At 38.8% G+C, this 17,195-nt stretch overlaps 1 protein-coding gene across 5 annotated transcripts in view; it reads right to left on the reverse strand.

Moving 5' to 3' along the window:
- Positions 1 to 17,195, reverse strand: part of MTA3 (metastasis associated 1 family member 3) — a 459,795-nt gene that overhangs the window by 261,277 nt on the left and 181,323 nt on the right. For all 5 annotated transcript variants that reach the window (XR_004538871.1, XM_033939005.1, XM_033939006.1 and 2 more), the window contains exon 8: positions 14,131 to 14,230. Coding sequence is in view for 4 of the 5 variants with exons in the window: in XM_033939005.1 (XP_033794896.1) it covers positions 14,131 to 14,230 (100 nt within the window). In the remaining variant the exon portion in view is untranslated. The remainder of the gene's footprint in view (positions 1 to 14,130; positions 14,231 to 17,195) is intronic.

Here is a 17,195-nt window from a genome sequence, read left to right on the forward strand (position 1 = left end):
AATGCTGCAGACTGTGCTCTCACTCCAAACATGAAAGAAGAGACAAAAGGATCTGGCTGCATGCCCAAATGCAACCAAGCCACCAGGGAATCCACTCTAGGCTGACTGAAAAGTTGCTGACACTCCTGTGCCATAGGATACAACTGAGACAACAAGCCCTTTGAGGCAAAGCTGCTGAGAGTCAAGTCCGAGGCACAGCTAGACTGCGCAAAAGAAGCATAGTTCTCATGATAAGTATTCCACAAAATTTTCATGTAGTCTGAGAAAGCCTCCAGACCATGGAGCATAAAGTCACCTCTATATGACTTAACCTTGCATTTCTTAGGCTGTGGGATGTCCGCGTTCTTTGTGCGGATCTGTCAGCTTTTCCAGGCCCCCAAAACAGAAAAGGCTATCCCAATGGGCTAGCTGCCCTTTTGTCACCTGCTTAGTCAGGAGAGAAGCTATAGCTTGGCATTCCTGCCTCTCCCGGCTGCGCCACAAGGCACAAGGATGCTTCTGAGGCACAAATTTTGTGCAATCCTGTTGTATAAGAGCCCAAGAACTTCATCCCAAATAAGATTTGAGGCAAAAATTGCAGTTTTGGAAAAGCAGGGAACGCAGTCAAGAACTTCAAAGAACAATTTTTAACTTATCATGGAAACATTGAAAAGTGCACCACAGTTTTCAATAACAGAGATTCAGATTATATGTATCTTCAGGGGCACCATTCATTTACATAGCATTGCTGAATATTCACTTACTTCAAACATTTTAAATTATATGTTTCAAGTTAGATTTATGTGGCCCACTTAGCCATCTATTTTATATACTGTATTTAGTGACTTACTATCACTGCTTACACATAGATACGTAAGTTAGACAGCTAAGGGAGAGAAGGTAAAAGAGGAGGGGATCCTTTTATGGACATATGCAGGCAGTCCCCGTTTTATTCATATCCGACTTACGTCAGATTCAAACTTATGAACAGGGGTCCTGTTCTACCTTCAGTGTCCCATCGCATCCCTCTCCCTCCCTTCAAAAGAATCAGTTCCCCATGTAATCAGACATTTACAGGGAATTTTTAGGAAAAAAGTACCTCTCCCTGCCAAGACCCTTAGTCTAAGTAAGCAGAAGGCCTTATGTCAAATCTAAGTTTGTCTAGATACATATGGAAACATTGGAATTGTTTGACCATAGAAAAGCACAGACTTCTTTTGAAAATATGACTTCAAAACTTATCTTTTTCTCCACTGATATTTTTGATATAGGATCGTGAGATAATTCTAAGAATTTTATGAGATCAAGACTATCCGAGCTATTTATATTATCTATCTTACCCTCTTGGACAATTTCTTTAACACCACGGGGAAGATAATATGCATTAATCACATCTTTATCATCTATAACCAACTGTAAAACATCCTTTACATATACAGTATTTTAAAGAATTCGTTAGGAGAGAGAAAATGGGTAACAGGAAAATTTAGTAGCCTCAAGTTAATTGCCCTTTGAGGTGTTCTCAAGTGTTTCTAATTGAAGATGAATCATCAAATTATCCTTAATGGATGATGCCTGTAGTGACTGACAAGACTTAATTTGAGTCTCTATTTTGCCATAATTCTTTTCCAAATTATTAATTCTCAAGTCCTGTTCATCAAATTTACTAGAGGCTTCATCAGTAAATTTGCAATAAGATAACAAATTATCTTGTAATGACTTATCTAATTTAATATAGCAAACTTAATATATTTTAAGGAAACTTCTTGTTCACTTAAGGAAGAGTCATTCAATGAGGAATAAACAAAAGATATCGGTGCTGGTACCTTAACTGTCTCAACCCTAGCAGGTTCCAAATGTTGAGAAAAGCCTGAAAAGTCCTGATCTTTCACTGATTCCTGTATAGAGAAATCCTTCTCAACCCTTGTACTGGATTGATTCAATTTTTCTGGAACATGTTGTGGGGATGGGGTAGGTCCCCCTGATAGGGAAAGTTCAGGAGGAGAAGGACAAGACCATATAGAGAAAATAACTATCAGTGTTAAATGTTTATTCATAGGGCCTTTTATCGGCACCCTTTAGATCAGTGGTCTCAAACCTGCGGCCCAGGAGCCACATGCGCCAGGTACTATTTTGAGGCCCTCGGTATGTTTATCATAATCACAAAAGTAAAATAACAGTTTCTTGATCATATGTCTCTTTAGCTATAAATTACAATATTATTATTATTACTTAGCCAAAAGGAAAGATTTATAAACTATAAAGAGTTTTACCTCATGCAAAATTGCCATTTATTTAATAAGACATTAACTATTTTTTATGAGGCCCTCCAAGTACCTACAAATCCAAAATGTGGCCCTGCAAAGGGTTTGACTTTGAGACCACTGCTTTAGATCCTCCTTACATGTCCCCATTTTCCGAGTGGAGCAGAGTCCCACGCTCAATGCTCCAAAGTAGCTCCGAAGGGGCTCCAAATGGGTGTGCCCCTTTGGCCATACCTTTCAGTCACACGCCCATATCCACACATGCGCAGCCGTGTATCGGTCACACCAAATATCGCAGTCTCCCAAGACCTCTCTCCAATGTCAGGAAGGGTAAAGGCGCCCAGTCAAATGCCTGCAGCTGCAGAAGTTTTCTCCCAAACTCCCCCCCCAGAGCATTTTCATGATTTTTTAAAGATACCTAGTCAGCTTGAGTTGTCTTATTTCTACCTTAAATTTCTCAACTGTTCTTACAGATCCTCAATACACAGTTAATAAAACAGCTCAGCAATTTACTTCATCCTCAACTGCAATCTATAGTTTCTACTAGCCTCTCAACAGGTAATTTTCCCTCACAATTGAAAGCAGACTTGTTTTTTCCCACATCTGGAAGATCACCGAGCAAATGTTGATATCACAGATCCCTCAAACTATCATCCAATATCCCATCTTCCATTTCTTTCTAAACTCACTGACAAACAGGGTTTTGATTCCATTATAACAATGAATATTCACTTTTGGTTCTGGTAAACTTTGTCTATGTTAATTTAGATAAGAGGCGAGAAGCACTACTACTTTCCTTAGATTTAACCACAGACTTTCATTTAATGAATCATACCATACTCATCCGGCTTCTAGAGAACTTAGAAGATCATTTACTAAAGATTAGCTCATATCTGCCACAGGGCCTATTTTATTTCTATGGGCTATTGCCGCATATAACATATGCCAATCTTTGGTAAAAGACACACTTATTTCAGGGATAATATTGTCCTGGTTTAAATTACCATCTGCAAGATGGAATGTTTCAGGTTTTTTGGTCCAACACTTTTCAGATCTTGTACCCTTCCTTATGGTAGTACCCCAGGGGTCAGTTTTGGGGCCAATCATTATAAATGTCTTTATTGACACACACACATACCCCTTTGCTTCATTGACTGATATTATTTTCTGTTATCTACGTTAATGCTATAGTTCAAAAGTCATTTTAGAAATGTTTCACAGGCTTAATGTGATTAATTTTAAGCCATTAGTTAACAACCAATCATCAAACACCAAAAAGACTGTTGCTCTGCTTTGTCCCTGATGTGACCCTCCAAATTTATCATCCCTGCTTAGTATAAATGGAAGTGAGAACTGTTTGATTAACTCAGTTAAAGCTCTTGATGTTTACTTGGACAATTACGAGGGATAGCCCAACCAAGAAGGGAATGACAAGGAGACATGAAACTTACAAATTCAGTGTTCTCCCCAGAAAATTTTTCCAGCCGGGTGGCATGAAAAAGTAGCCGGGTGGGGTGAAACGGGGAAATTTGGTAGTGGGGAAAATTAAGGGCCTGTTTTACAAAGCCACGCTAGTGGCTGCAGCATGGTAACGGCTCCGAAGCCCATAGAGATTTAAAGGGCTTCGGGGCTGTTGTCGCGCGGCAGCTGCTAGCGCAGCTTTGTAAAACAGGCCCTAAATGTGCACTATTTTTATTAGTTAATTATTATTAATTATTTTCCAATGCTCAATTGAAGTAAATATGCCTAAAGTCTGCAACCAACCATCAAAATTGGCAAATTATTTTTGTTTGATTTTAACTCTGCTCCATTGCTGAAATCACCTCCAAATCACTCAAAAATTGTTGCTCTTTCACTCTTAAGATTTGGAAACAGAAAACAGTCAGATGGAGCAAGATCTGGCCAGTAGGATAGATGGTCTATGCCCTGAAACCCCAACTGCATCAAAACATCCATCATTTTGCCAGCCTTGTGAGCAGGTGCATTGTCTTGCAAAAAGAGAACTCCTTTCTGCAGCTTCCCATTTTCTTTCAACATCTCCTTTAAATGGTACAGCAAATTACAGTAGTATTCTGTATTTACTGTTTGGCCCCTTGGAAGTCAATATAACACCTTCCTGATCCCAAAACACTGTGGCCAAGACCTTTTCTGCTGACTTTTGGGTCTTGAATTTCCTTGGCCTTGGAAAACTTGAGTACCACCACTGCATGGACTGTTGTTTTGTCTCAGGATCATAGTGGTATAACCATGTTTCATCAACAGTAACTAGTCATTCCAAAAAGTTGGCACTAGGTTGCTGAAAATGCTGCAAAATCAAATTGGAATTGTCCACTCGACAGATTTTCTCATCAGTTACATTACATTTCTAGACTGCAAAACCTCGCGGATTGATGAGGTTCACAAAGATAAAAAAACTGGACATTCCCAGTGAACTACAAAGTAGACATCAATCAATTCAATTCTCTAAAAATTTTACAAACAAGAATGATTTCAGTAACTTTATATAATATATACAAGAACAAGACCTTCCAAATAAAGAACATAATTCATTATTCCAGCTAGCTGCCTGAAAAGCAATTAGACATTGATGGAACTTAACAAATCTCGAATTGGGAGAAAAACAAATAAAGCAGTATTACATTACATTCAATGTGAATAAAGTAAATAATTCTAACAGGTACTCAGTCAATGAAACTCCCTGTAATAAAATGTGATCTGATTGGATTTGTTTAGGTCAAAAATCAAACGTACTGCAACCTTCTGCATTCTTCACAGTCTAAGTACATTTGTACGGTGTCCAGCAATGTGAACTGAATTGCAGTAGGCCAAAGTACTGAGTATCAACGACTGAACAAGCAATCTAAATGCCATAGGTTCAAAATACAATTTGATGGTCCACAATTTCCACAAGTTTAAAAAAAAAAACATATTTTTTTTCACCAACACCAGGGAGCCATTCGGAGCGCAGGGAGGGACCAAGCAGGCACGGAAAAAGTTTGTGCCTGCCTCCTGCACCGCTGACACTGCTGGAAGAGAGCAGCGGAACCCAGGCAGGAGCGCAGAAAGCTCGCTGGACCACCAGGATGCCAAAAAAAGATACTGGGAGAGTGCCTGCCTGCCTTTGGGCTGGCTGGCTTGGGACTAGCTGGCCGGGTTGAACTGGACCTGTCTGGCTGGGTTGACTGGGGGTTGGCTGGTTGCTTTTGGGCTGGCTGGCTTGGGACTGGCTAGCTGGCTTGGGGCTGTCCGGGTTGATGGGGGCTGGCTGGCTTGGGGGTGGGTTGGCTGGTTGGCTGGCTGCCTTGGCACTGGCTGGGGGTTTGGAAGCTGATTGGCTTGCTGGCTGCCACTAGACGTGCCTACCATTAGACGTGCCCATCACTAGATGTACCCTGTCCCAGCCTACTACTATACTACCAGAGGGGGGACAGGGTACACCATTTGGTTCAGAATTTTTTTTTTCTTGATTTTTCCTCCTCTAGAGGTGGGTGCGTCTTATGGTCAGGTGCGTCTTATGGAGCAAAAAATATGGTAAGTTTATTATCTCCAGCTCCAATCATTGGAATAAAATTCAACTGTATTTAGATGCTTTCCAAATGTAATTTCATTTGATTAATCTCCTTTTATTTAAATAATCTTCTTTCTTGTTTCAGAGTCATATAATTAATGGCCACACCTCCATATATGTTATAGTCCCTTATTATCATACATAACACTTAGGGTAGCACACCAAACTGTAAATATAGATAAAGCAGGACTTCTTTTGTTCCAAGGTACAATGGTACAAGTATAGAAAATTTAAAAGATATGAAGAGGATTATATGCAACAAAAAGTATATCCATAGTTAAACAAAGATGTTCAGGAGAAACCTAACCTAAGTAAGAAGATTTCATTGAAAAAAACATCAGAATCTTCTAATAGTAAAGGATCGGATGAAGATTTTTTAGATCAGAAATCCTGTTACTGATGAAGAGGCAGAGGCAGATGGAAGAAGAGCAACATCAGAGGACAGTCACAGGATCAAAATGCAAATCAGACCACAAACTTGATCACAGAGGGGACAGAGATTCCAGTAATGAATCTATCAAAACATACTGCCACATATGAAGAGTCTAAACTTTTGTACCAGTTCAACATGCTGATAATTTCCAAACAAGAGTGGATATAGAAAAATGTATTAGATCTTTTCAGGTTAAAGCACATTTTTTTCAAAATGAACACCAATAGGATTGTTCAGTTGTAATGCCTAAATCTACTTGGATACCTCCAGGTCCCACAGATTGAGTAATTGAGGCTTTTCATAGATTGGTGCTGTCGGATATTGAGAAAATGGATAAAATTATTTATTTAAAAATTTATAATCTCAAAAAAAAAAGGATATAAAAACCCTGTGCATCTCTGAAGAATGATACCAATTTGGTTATCAGACATGCAGATAAAGGTGGTGTAATTGTACTACTTGATCGAGTGTGTATGGAAGAAGCAAGGCGTCAACTTTGCAGTGCTGAATATGAGAAACTGGATATAGACCCTACTACTAGATTGCAAAAATTAGTGCAAGAGATGACCATAAAGGCCTTGGAAACAGGGTTTTTAAGAAAGAGGGAATATAGATTTCTGAATGTGATATATCCAAAGATTTCAGTTTTTTATCTATTGCCTAAAAACTGTAAATCACTTACCCCCCCCCCCCCCCCCCCCGGGTAGACCCATTGGCTTCAAGTAGGGGATCACTAATAGAAGCTTTATCTAGTTATGTAGATAAGTTTCTGCTTCTATTAGTACAGGACACAGCTTCATATAATAAAGACACCACTGATTTTTTAAAGGAAACTATTGCGATGTGAACCATCACAGGGGATGATAATGGCCACTTTGGATGTCCGGCCTTTATATACTATTATTCCACAAGATAAGGCATTGTCTGTATTGAAAGGGTTTTTTGGGAATGTAGACCATGGCTCCATACAGTTCTGACAGAGTTTAACTTACAACTAGCGACAATAGCAATGAAAGAAATGTATTTATTTATTTATTTATTTTTTTGAGAATGAGCTATATCGCCAAACCTCAAAGTTTGCAATGGGCATCACAATGGCTCCATCTATATCTAATTTATGTATGACCAATTTTGAACAGGTTCATTGATGATATTTTTTATATGAAATAATACGGAAAGCAGTTTGAAAGCATTTATTGAATATCTAAATATATGTCATAAGAATGTTGACTTTACTTTGAGTCATAATACTTCAGTTAGTACCTTTCTAGATGTGAAAATACAGATATAAGATAAAGCTTTTTTCACCAGTGTTTTCAGAAAGGAAACAGATCACAACTCTTATATTTTTCCAGTTGTCACTCTACTGCTTTGAAGAACATCTTTCCTTTTTCCCAATTTTTGAGAATACACAAGATTTGTTCATCTCTTGAGAAATATAAACAGCAATCTAAGGATCTGTATTATAGATTTGTGAAGAGAGGAAATCCTAGAAGAGTTGTTCATAATGCTTATAAGACAGCATATTTTAATCATCAAGAACATCTTTTACAAACAAAAATGGATCCAGTTAATAAAAATGAAGATAGTGCTACTTGTGTTTTAACTTTTACCTCTAATAGCTTTCAGGCTGCACATATATTGAGAAAGCACTGGCATGTCCTTGAGGTGGGAGAAATCTTTAAAGGCAAATCCTTGAGGATTGCATATAGCAGAATGAAAAATTTGAAAGAAATGTTATGTCCATTAATTCTACCAGATGGAAGATCATTAGCCCTTCTGTACACACCTGGGGTCATTTTGACCCCAGCTTGACAAATTAGTTTAGTTGCTTACTTATAAATTGTAATTTTGATTTCAAATTCCAGGTACCTTATCGATAGTAACAGACAAGGTGTTTCCTGTCATCTGTGATAAATACAGCTTTTGAATTTTTTTGTTTTAACCTAGTTTAATGTAAGTATACTGATTATACACACCTGGGGTCAAATCGACCCCACAGGTTTATGAAGGCAACATTGTCAGCAGTGGAATACAGCACTGAAAAAGTCATAATGTATCTCCAAATCTCCAAAGTAATGCCCAACAAATGAGATGAGAAGTTTAAAACATAGAAACATAGAAAAATGACAGCAGAAAAGGGCCATAGCCCATCAAGTCTGCCCACTCTAATGACCCATCCCCTCGACTCTACCCCTCTAGAGATCCCACATGTGCATTTTGTTAGGTTTTGCTGTAAAAGAAACACTGCTAACAGCAACCATTTTTAACATTTGCACAGTGAGTATGCTGAATAAGAGAAGAAACATTTTTGAAACATTACCAGAACATTATTAAGCTGAAGCAAATTTCAATGTTTATAAGTGATGGGGTCTAAATGACCCTAGGTGTGTAAAGTTGTCAATAATTTAACGTATTAACACATAAAGGAACAAAAACGTCTTTTAACTTTCAATGGTGCTCAGATTCCAAGATGGAGGTTTAAAGTACTCAATAGGGGCATACAGCCTGTGAGAAACTTTATATGGTATCAATCATTGCACCTAGTTGTAAAAGATGTTTCAAAGTCCTTAATCAATAATAATTTGTAATGCTTGAAGGTCCAAAAAGTGAAAGCACTGATAATCCGAATTTTAAACTGTGTATATAAAGAACTTCCAAAATAAATCACTTAGCTGAAACATAAAGAATGCGGTGAAATAGCTGGGTCCTGACGCGTTTCGCCACACAGGCTTCCTCAGAGAACCCGCTTGCAATTCCTTACATTCAAACTGAAGTTATGTTTTCAAATTTTCAATCCTGCTGTTGCTTCTGTAATCTTTTAATGTCCTATGACGTGAATTGCAAGCGGGTTCTCTGAGGAAGCCTGTGTGGCGAAACGCGTCAGGACCCAGCTATTTCACCGCATTCTTTATGTTTCAGCTAAGTGATTTATTTTGGAAGTTCTTTATATACACAGTTTAAAATTCGGATTATCAGTGCTTTCACTTTTTGGACCTTCAAGCATTACAAATTATTATTGATTAAGGACTTTGAAACATCTTTTACAACTAGGTGCAATGATTGATACCATATAAAGTTTCTCACAGGCTGTATGCCCCTATTGAGTACTTTAAACCTCCATCTTGGAATCTGAGCACCATTGAAAGTTAAAAGACGTTTGAAGTGGTTTTTGTTCCTTTATGTGTTAATAGTTATAACCCTTCAGGAACATTTCTTTTGAAACTTACCCAGTTGTTTATATTGGGAATAATTTAACGTATGCATGGAAGGGTTAGGATCGATACAGCCGACAGGACATATGAGCTGTGGATCATGTCAAATATGTGAGATTATGGACTATAAGGATACATTCATAAATCCAATGTATAAAGTAGGTGTTAAGGTTTGCTACCAATTGTAGGTCAGAATGTGCCATGTATTGTATTAGATGTCCATGTGACAAAATATAATATTAATATAAGATTAACTGAATACCAAAGCAACATTAATAGAAAATACATTGGTGCACCTTTAGTGAAGCACTGTGATCAGTTTGGACATGAGTTTGCAGATCTAAAAGCTTTAATTCAAATCTGTATTTCCTATGGATCTGAATTCAAACACTGAATGGCAATACTTCTATTAAGATGGAATAAATGTCTTTCATTTTATTGGTAAAAATCCACACACAATCAGCAAAACTTATTTGACCTAACACGCTTGCCAAACACTCTCCCAATTTACCAGCTGGAAAAACTGAATAAATTCAATAACATTGTTACAAGACCTCAGCACAACTCAAGACTCTAAAAGCTCTCATTGACCCCAAGTTTTATATGTCTAATTGTCGTCGGTCTTACTTCAGTTCATTTTCTCTTTTCATATAAATTTCTTTAAATATAAATAGAAACTTAGGGCCTATTTTACAAAGCTGCACTAGTGGCTGCAGCACAGTAACGGCCCCGAAGCCCATAGAGATTTAAAGGGCTTCGGGGCTGTTGACGCGTGGCAGCTGCTAGTGCGTCTTTGTAAAACAGGCCCTTAGCTTAGAAGCTTAAGTGCCTTATTTCATCTGCTGACCAGGGGTACTTAATATCCAAAATGTTTCGCAAGAAAATTGTTTTCTCAAGGATCTCCCCCTAAAAAGACAGATTAAAGATTACTTCTAATCTATCTTTATCTTAATTTTTTTTTATTTATCCTTTTTCAAACAATATCACAAGTATCCACTTGTTACAGCAATTCAGAGTATTCAAATAATAACACACCATAAATTCCAATATTATCATAATAATCAAGGAAATCCTTCCAGTATTAAAAATTTTTTAATTGAAAACATTCAAAGAAAATTTTTAACTCTTAAGAAGATCTCAATTATACAGGGAGAGACAAAATTTCAGAGATAGGGAGATCTCATTAATAGGAAACAATAATCAATATAATAAAAGAAATGGCTTAACGTGCATTTGAACTTCAGGTCTTTAACTACTGTGCTATCCTTACAGCATTTTCTTAGTATCCAAGAAGCTATGAAGATGTTCAGGCATATAGAAGATATATTTATTACCGGTTGTATCTTATCAAACATTTGCAAGGATAACTAAGCAGAAAAGTTGCCCCCAAACTCTTTACTTCTTCTCGCATAGCAAGAAACATCTTCCTCCAATCTTGTGTAGATTTTGTCACATCTGAAAAAATCCAGATTCTCTGGCCTAAAAATGGGTCCTGAGAGTGTCGGAAGAAGGTTCTCATTATAGCATTTAGATCTTGTTTGAATACTAAAGACAATATTAATGTACCATGATATTCAATATTATCAGTCAAATTATTTAAATCCATATCATGAAGTCCATCCTTTTGTTTGTCCGGTAAAGAAGATTCAACTTTTCTTGGAAGATAGAATACTTTATTTATAGGAGGAATTGCTTCAAGAGGAAATTTCAAATTCTCAATAAGATACTTTTTAAACATATCAAGTGGGGTAATAGACAAAGACTTAGGAAAATTTATAACTCTAAGATTAAGTCTCCTACTATGATTTTCCAGTTGTTCAATCTTCTTTTTAAAAAGAAAAGTCTATCTTTAATTAAAGTTCCAGTCGATTGTTGAACTGCAGTAATTTCTTTATTAATTTGGTCAAATTTGCCTGAAGTTTCAATTTGCATGTTATTTACTGAGGTAGAAAGGTCGTCCAATTTACTCACTATTTTGCTGATATCACCGGCAGATTTTGTAGATGATTCTTCGAGTTTCTGGAGTACCCGCCAAATGCTGTCTAATCTCACCTTAGTCGGGCAGGTATTCTCCGCTCCTGGACTTGTTGATAACTCTGCGCTCAGAGCGATGTCGGGCTCCCCACTGCGTGAGGCTGCTAGACTCAGAAGGACCACTGGACCAACGTTCTCGACGTCCTCTGGCAAGCGGATAGCCGGAGGGGAGAGTGAGATCTCAAATCCCATAGCTCCGGAGGCTCCCTCCAACGGAGTCACTGCTGGGCTCTTGCCCCCTTCAGAAATGGCCAGAGAGCTAGTGAGAAAATGCTCCATCAAAACCTGACCGGGCAAGGGGGGATCAGCCCGGAGAAATCCCTTGCGTTTAGTGTGAGGCATCGTCTTCTAAAAGGTAACAGCTAAGGAATAACAAGGCACGGTGGAGCGTAACTAATGAGCTGTTAGCACACCGCCGCCATTTTGGCTCTCTCCCTATCTTTATCTTAAATGCTTCCCCTAATTTAATATATTTTTTTCATATCTTTTTGTTGCTGCCAGACACCTCTCATATCCCTATCTCTTTCCAAGCACAAGATGGCAGCTGCGCATTTCTCATTTAAAAAAATCTATGAACTAATCACTCCTCCTCCCATTACATAAGCACATGAATTTAGGTTAGAGACGACCACTCTAGCTCAGTGTTTAAACCACCAGATGTCACCGTCTATAACTTATAAATCCAACGCTGCTTTTTAAGATTTAATAATTTCTCTAAATTTCCACCCATTCTCCCTACTTGTACCAGATCAATGAGTCTCCACTTTAAATCCCTCACAGTATGTTCTTTCTCCACCCAATGCTCAACTAAGGGTGCCTATAAATTCCTCCTATTAATCCTAGATTTGTGCTCATTTAAACAAATCTTCATTGGATGTCCTGTTCTACCCACATACATTAATGAGCACAAATCTAGGATTAATTGGAGGAATTGACAGGCACCCTTAGTTGAGCATACTGTGAGGGATTTACAGTAAAGAATTACTGATCAGGTACAAGTAGAGAGGGTGAGTGAAAATTTAGAGAAATTATTAAATCTTAAAGAGAAGCATTATATTTATAAGTTACAGACAATGACACCTAGTGGTTTAAATGCTGAGCTAGAGAATGACACAGTGACTATTACCCGCCGTGGGTAACCTGCTGGAATGGGGGGAAAAAATCAACTGGTTGTTGCAGATATGGGGACAAGGCCATTCACCACTCAGTGGAGCGGTGAATGGCCTTGGCCCCCACAGGATAGGATCTGCCGTGAGTTGCCTCCCTTCCCACCCCTCCAGGTCAACAGCCCCCATTGCGATCGCATGTCCAGCAGCCCACCTCACGATCACAGTTGCTGCAGCAGCCACCCTCCCTCCCTATCGTGGGTCGCACCCAATGTGTTCTTCGCCGGCAGGAATTCCATTTATAAACAGGTCTCCCTCCACCGAAGCTGACCCAGAAGGCTGCCTGCCAATGTCAGAGCTGACATCGGAGGGAAGCTTTCCAGGTCAGCCGTGGACTCCAGTTACCTAAATGGTCCTCCTTCCTGCTGGGATGCTCCTTCCTGCCTTCAGCGGCTCTTGCACCCTGCAATTGGCTGACCCGGAAGTCATCTCTCGATAAATAAAGTATTGATATTTAATAACTGCCCTCCAGCATTGAGTTTACATATACTACTAATTTTTTAGAAGCGCGATAGGCTGCTCAAAAGTGAATCCCTGACACAGCGGCTTATCTGCCACGAAACGCTGGTCATGCTGGACTTGAATGAAGCGGCAGCTCTGATACGGACCTGAGAGAAGCAGTAGTTTTTATGTAACCAAAGAATTTGAAATCTTTGAAATAAAGAGTGAATTAAGATCTGAAAGAGCAGTAAATTCTGAAGGCATGTGTGCAGTAGTGAAGGAATATTCATTGAGGATGCTGATCCAGCCTGAGATAAGTTAACAGCTTTATCTATATTTACTATTTGGTGTGCTACATGCTGACGATTAACCCTAAGTATTATGCATGATAATAAGGGGCTATAAAATTAATGAAGGAGTGGCCATTAGTTACATGACTCTGAAACAAGAAAGAAGATCATTCAAAGAAAGATTATTATTCAAATGAAAAAAAGATCACTCAAATAAAAGGAGCTCATTTAAATAAAATATTATCTAAATATAGAAGAATTGGAAGGGGAGGTTTTTATGCCAATGGTTGGAGCTGGAGCTAATACACCTACATAGAAAGTGTTGTTTCTCTTTGAATGAGATGTACTGCTCCAATTTCTGAGACTTTTCCTACCCTCCAGATATATATATTAAGAATCATATCAAATTATGAGTACTATTATGGCCACTGTTGGAAACAAAACATTGGGCTTGATAGACTTTCGGGCTGTCCCCAGTATGGCAATTCTGTTCTTATATGTTGGAAGATATATGAATATAAAAACATAACACTGGTTTTTTTTGTGGGTTTATTGTTGATTATAGTTGATAATAACTGTCTGTACCATGACAAGCACTGTCCCAGCATCCTTTGGAATTAAGGATCATTATAATCACACATTTTTGTACTAAAAGCTGCAAAGTGCTGACCAAATGTTAAACTAGGAGAAAATAACTCAAATGAAGCACATCCTCAGAACACTTCAAAAAGATCTCTTACCAGTGTGATGTCTCTAGAAGCAGCAGCAGCACTCATGTGTAAACTAGGTTGTCTGACAGAACTGCTACAGTCCAAAGCTCGAGCAAATGTTCCCACCGCACTAAGGTAACAATGATAAAAATAAGTTACAGATTTATTCAATTTGAAATACTGCAAACCTACAATACAATCTAAGCGGTTTAAAATTTTAGATAAAATATATAAATATGCAGATATAATTACATCTGCAGTTTAACATTTTCCCAAATAAAATAAAGTATGTCTCAAACTATTAATAGATAGCGGATGTCAACCCTCACAAATCCTGTATCAGAAGATTGCAAAAATTTAAGTGATATTCTTAATATGGTAATGGAACAATTAATTCATGGTATATAATAAATAGACAAAAAAAGTCACTACGCTGTGAACTGCCACTATACAGAACAACTTAATCAAACCGAGCCTCAGACACACTGACTGAATATATAATTACAAGTAGGTATTTTTAACGCCAATAAGGCAACAATACTGGACTTGCTGTGGGCTGCCAGCTTTTGAGACCCGAGTGTGTGCAATTGGAGCTGAGTCAGTTCCTGAACCGACCTGGAGGACCCACTACTACTTTCTTTTTCCCATCTAAGTACTTGGGGATTTTTTCCCAGCTAAGACTTGGCTTTTTTGTTTTTTTGATGTTTTTGTGTTTTGTTTTGTGCATTTTTTTGTTTAACTTTGTGGCACACTGCTGTGTGACTATACCTTACTCTACAGTTGCGTGGGGTTCAGGTTTTTCTCGGACTATGTCTGAGTTTTTTACTGAATTTCCCACCTAACATGTAAGAGGAGCTGATGATTAAGGACATGTTGCCTTATTGGCTAAAAGTACCTGACTTGTAATTATATATTCAGTCAGTGTGTCTGAGGCTCGTTTTGATTAATTTGTTGTGTACAGTGACAGTTCAAAGAGTAGTGACTTTTTGTCTATTTATTATATACCATAAAAGTAAAAATATTTGACAAAAATTCCCTTTACAAAGGAACAATTCATGCCATACCTTATACATCTACTCCTTCCTTCTAGTACTGTCCCCTTATTAGCTGAACTGTGTCCTAGCACAGTTGTAATGACACTGCTCTCAAGAACAAAACAAGCAGTGTTTCACAGAGTATGGAACTCTGAGACTGTGCAGACCTCCTTGTACCAGACCTCCAGGAAAAAGCAGAGTTGCTCACATATAACAGATGTTTCCCATAGGCAGCAGTATTGGTCGGTCACAAAAGTGAGTCACATCATCCAAAGGCACAGGATGGTGCGTCCACATCTGGAATACTGCGTTCAGTATTGGTCGCCGCACCTCAAGAAGGACATGGCGGTACTTGAGAGAGTCCAAAGGAGAGCAACAAAAATGGTAAAAGGGCTGGAACACTGCTCATACGCCGAGAGGCTGGATAGGCTGGGGCTCTTCTCTCTGGAGAAAAGGAGACTCAGGGGAGATATGATAGAGACCTTCAAGATCATGAGGGGCATAGAGAGGGTGGATAGGGACAGATTCTTCAGACTGAAGGGGACAGCAAATACAAGGGGGCATTCTGAGAAACTGAAGGGAGACAGGTTCAAAACAAATGCAAGGAAGTTTTTTTTCACCCAAAGGGTCGTGGACACTTGGAATGCGCTACCAGAGGAAGTGATCAGGCAGAGTACGGTACAGGGATTCAAGCAGGGATTGGATGGATTCCTGAGGGATAGAGGGATCGTGGGGTACTGAGTAAACCAACCTGGTCGTGCATGTGCAAGACCAGAGGGCTAGGACTTCGATAGGAGGGCATGATACTTAAATGGGAAACCAAGGTGGCAGGGGAGCCCCTTCTGATGATTCAGACAGGCCTTGACCTGTTTTTGGCCACCGCGGAGTGCGGACTGCTGGGCAGGATTGGACCTGTGGTCTGACCCGGCAGAGGCACTGCTTATGTTCTTAATTGTTCTTATTGGAACTGGATGTCTCACAGTTCAAAACACCAGTTGCGTTTTGACCGTGTGTGGTGTCTCTTTCGCACAGAGGTTTCCTCAGCTACTCATTCAGTTCCAAAATTCAATGAATTAGGCAGCTGTTGGAGAAATGAGAGGCACTGTGCCTAATCACTCTTTCTGTCTATAAAAACCATCTGCAAAAAGTGAGCAACATTGCTTTTTTCATTGACAAGCAGGACTGAGTCAGGCACACAAGTGGTTGACTCGCAAGTTTAGGGATGCTCAACCCTTTATATTGTTTTCAGTTTCAAGAGCCGTCCACACTAACAGTGCAAGAGTTGCTAGATCAAAGGGATAAATTGACCAGAACAGCTTGACCATAGGCATTGTCTGCCACTAAAGCTCAGTCTAAGCTGTAATGCATAGTAAAGGTAAGAAGTGACGACCATATCATGCTTTGCAAACATCACACTTCAGCAGCACTACTGTGGCTGCAATAGCCCTAATCTCATGAGATACTGCTGTGGAGCTGAGAATAATATTTGCTTGTTTATAAAATTTGGATATAAAAAGATAACCAGGGATTCATCAGGCTTATTGTGATCAAAGGAGATGAATAACTATGTGGACTTTCTTTTCAGCGCAGATCTTTAAAGAGAGTATGGAAGAGCTCATTTACAATCCAGATTATGAAAGGATTTCTTGAGTTGTTTTCTATATGGTTCGGGGCAAAAAGGAGGAAGATTGAACAAAGTAGAACTGCCCCACTGTTGAGTTATCAATGTTGGAATTTGACAGAGCTTTTACAGAGGTAGAATGGCCAACTGCTTGAGAAGTGAGACCCAGTTCTATAGAACCCAATAGGATACAATGAGAATCATAGTGTTTTGCCTGTGTTTGGAACTTAGGAAGATTTCTTGCAATGAGAGAAATTGGCAGATATGTACAGTCAACTCCGCTTAAGTGCAAGGCCTCCAGACTGGACCGCCACGTGCGCTTAAACAGAGTGTATGCTTAATCCGAGTACTACTTTTTAGTCATGAAAAATCACAGTACACTGAAGTCAAATGCAATAAAACTTTTATTCAATAAAAAAACCCACACTTAAAACAATTCT

The sequence above is a fragment of the Geotrypetes seraphini genome, chromosome 3, assembly GCF_902459505.1.
Source record: "Geotrypetes seraphini chromosome 3, aGeoSer1.1, whole genome shotgun sequence".
In the NCBI taxonomy this organism is placed as follows: domain Eukaryota; kingdom Metazoa; phylum Chordata; class Amphibia; order Gymnophiona; family Dermophiidae; genus Geotrypetes; species Geotrypetes seraphini.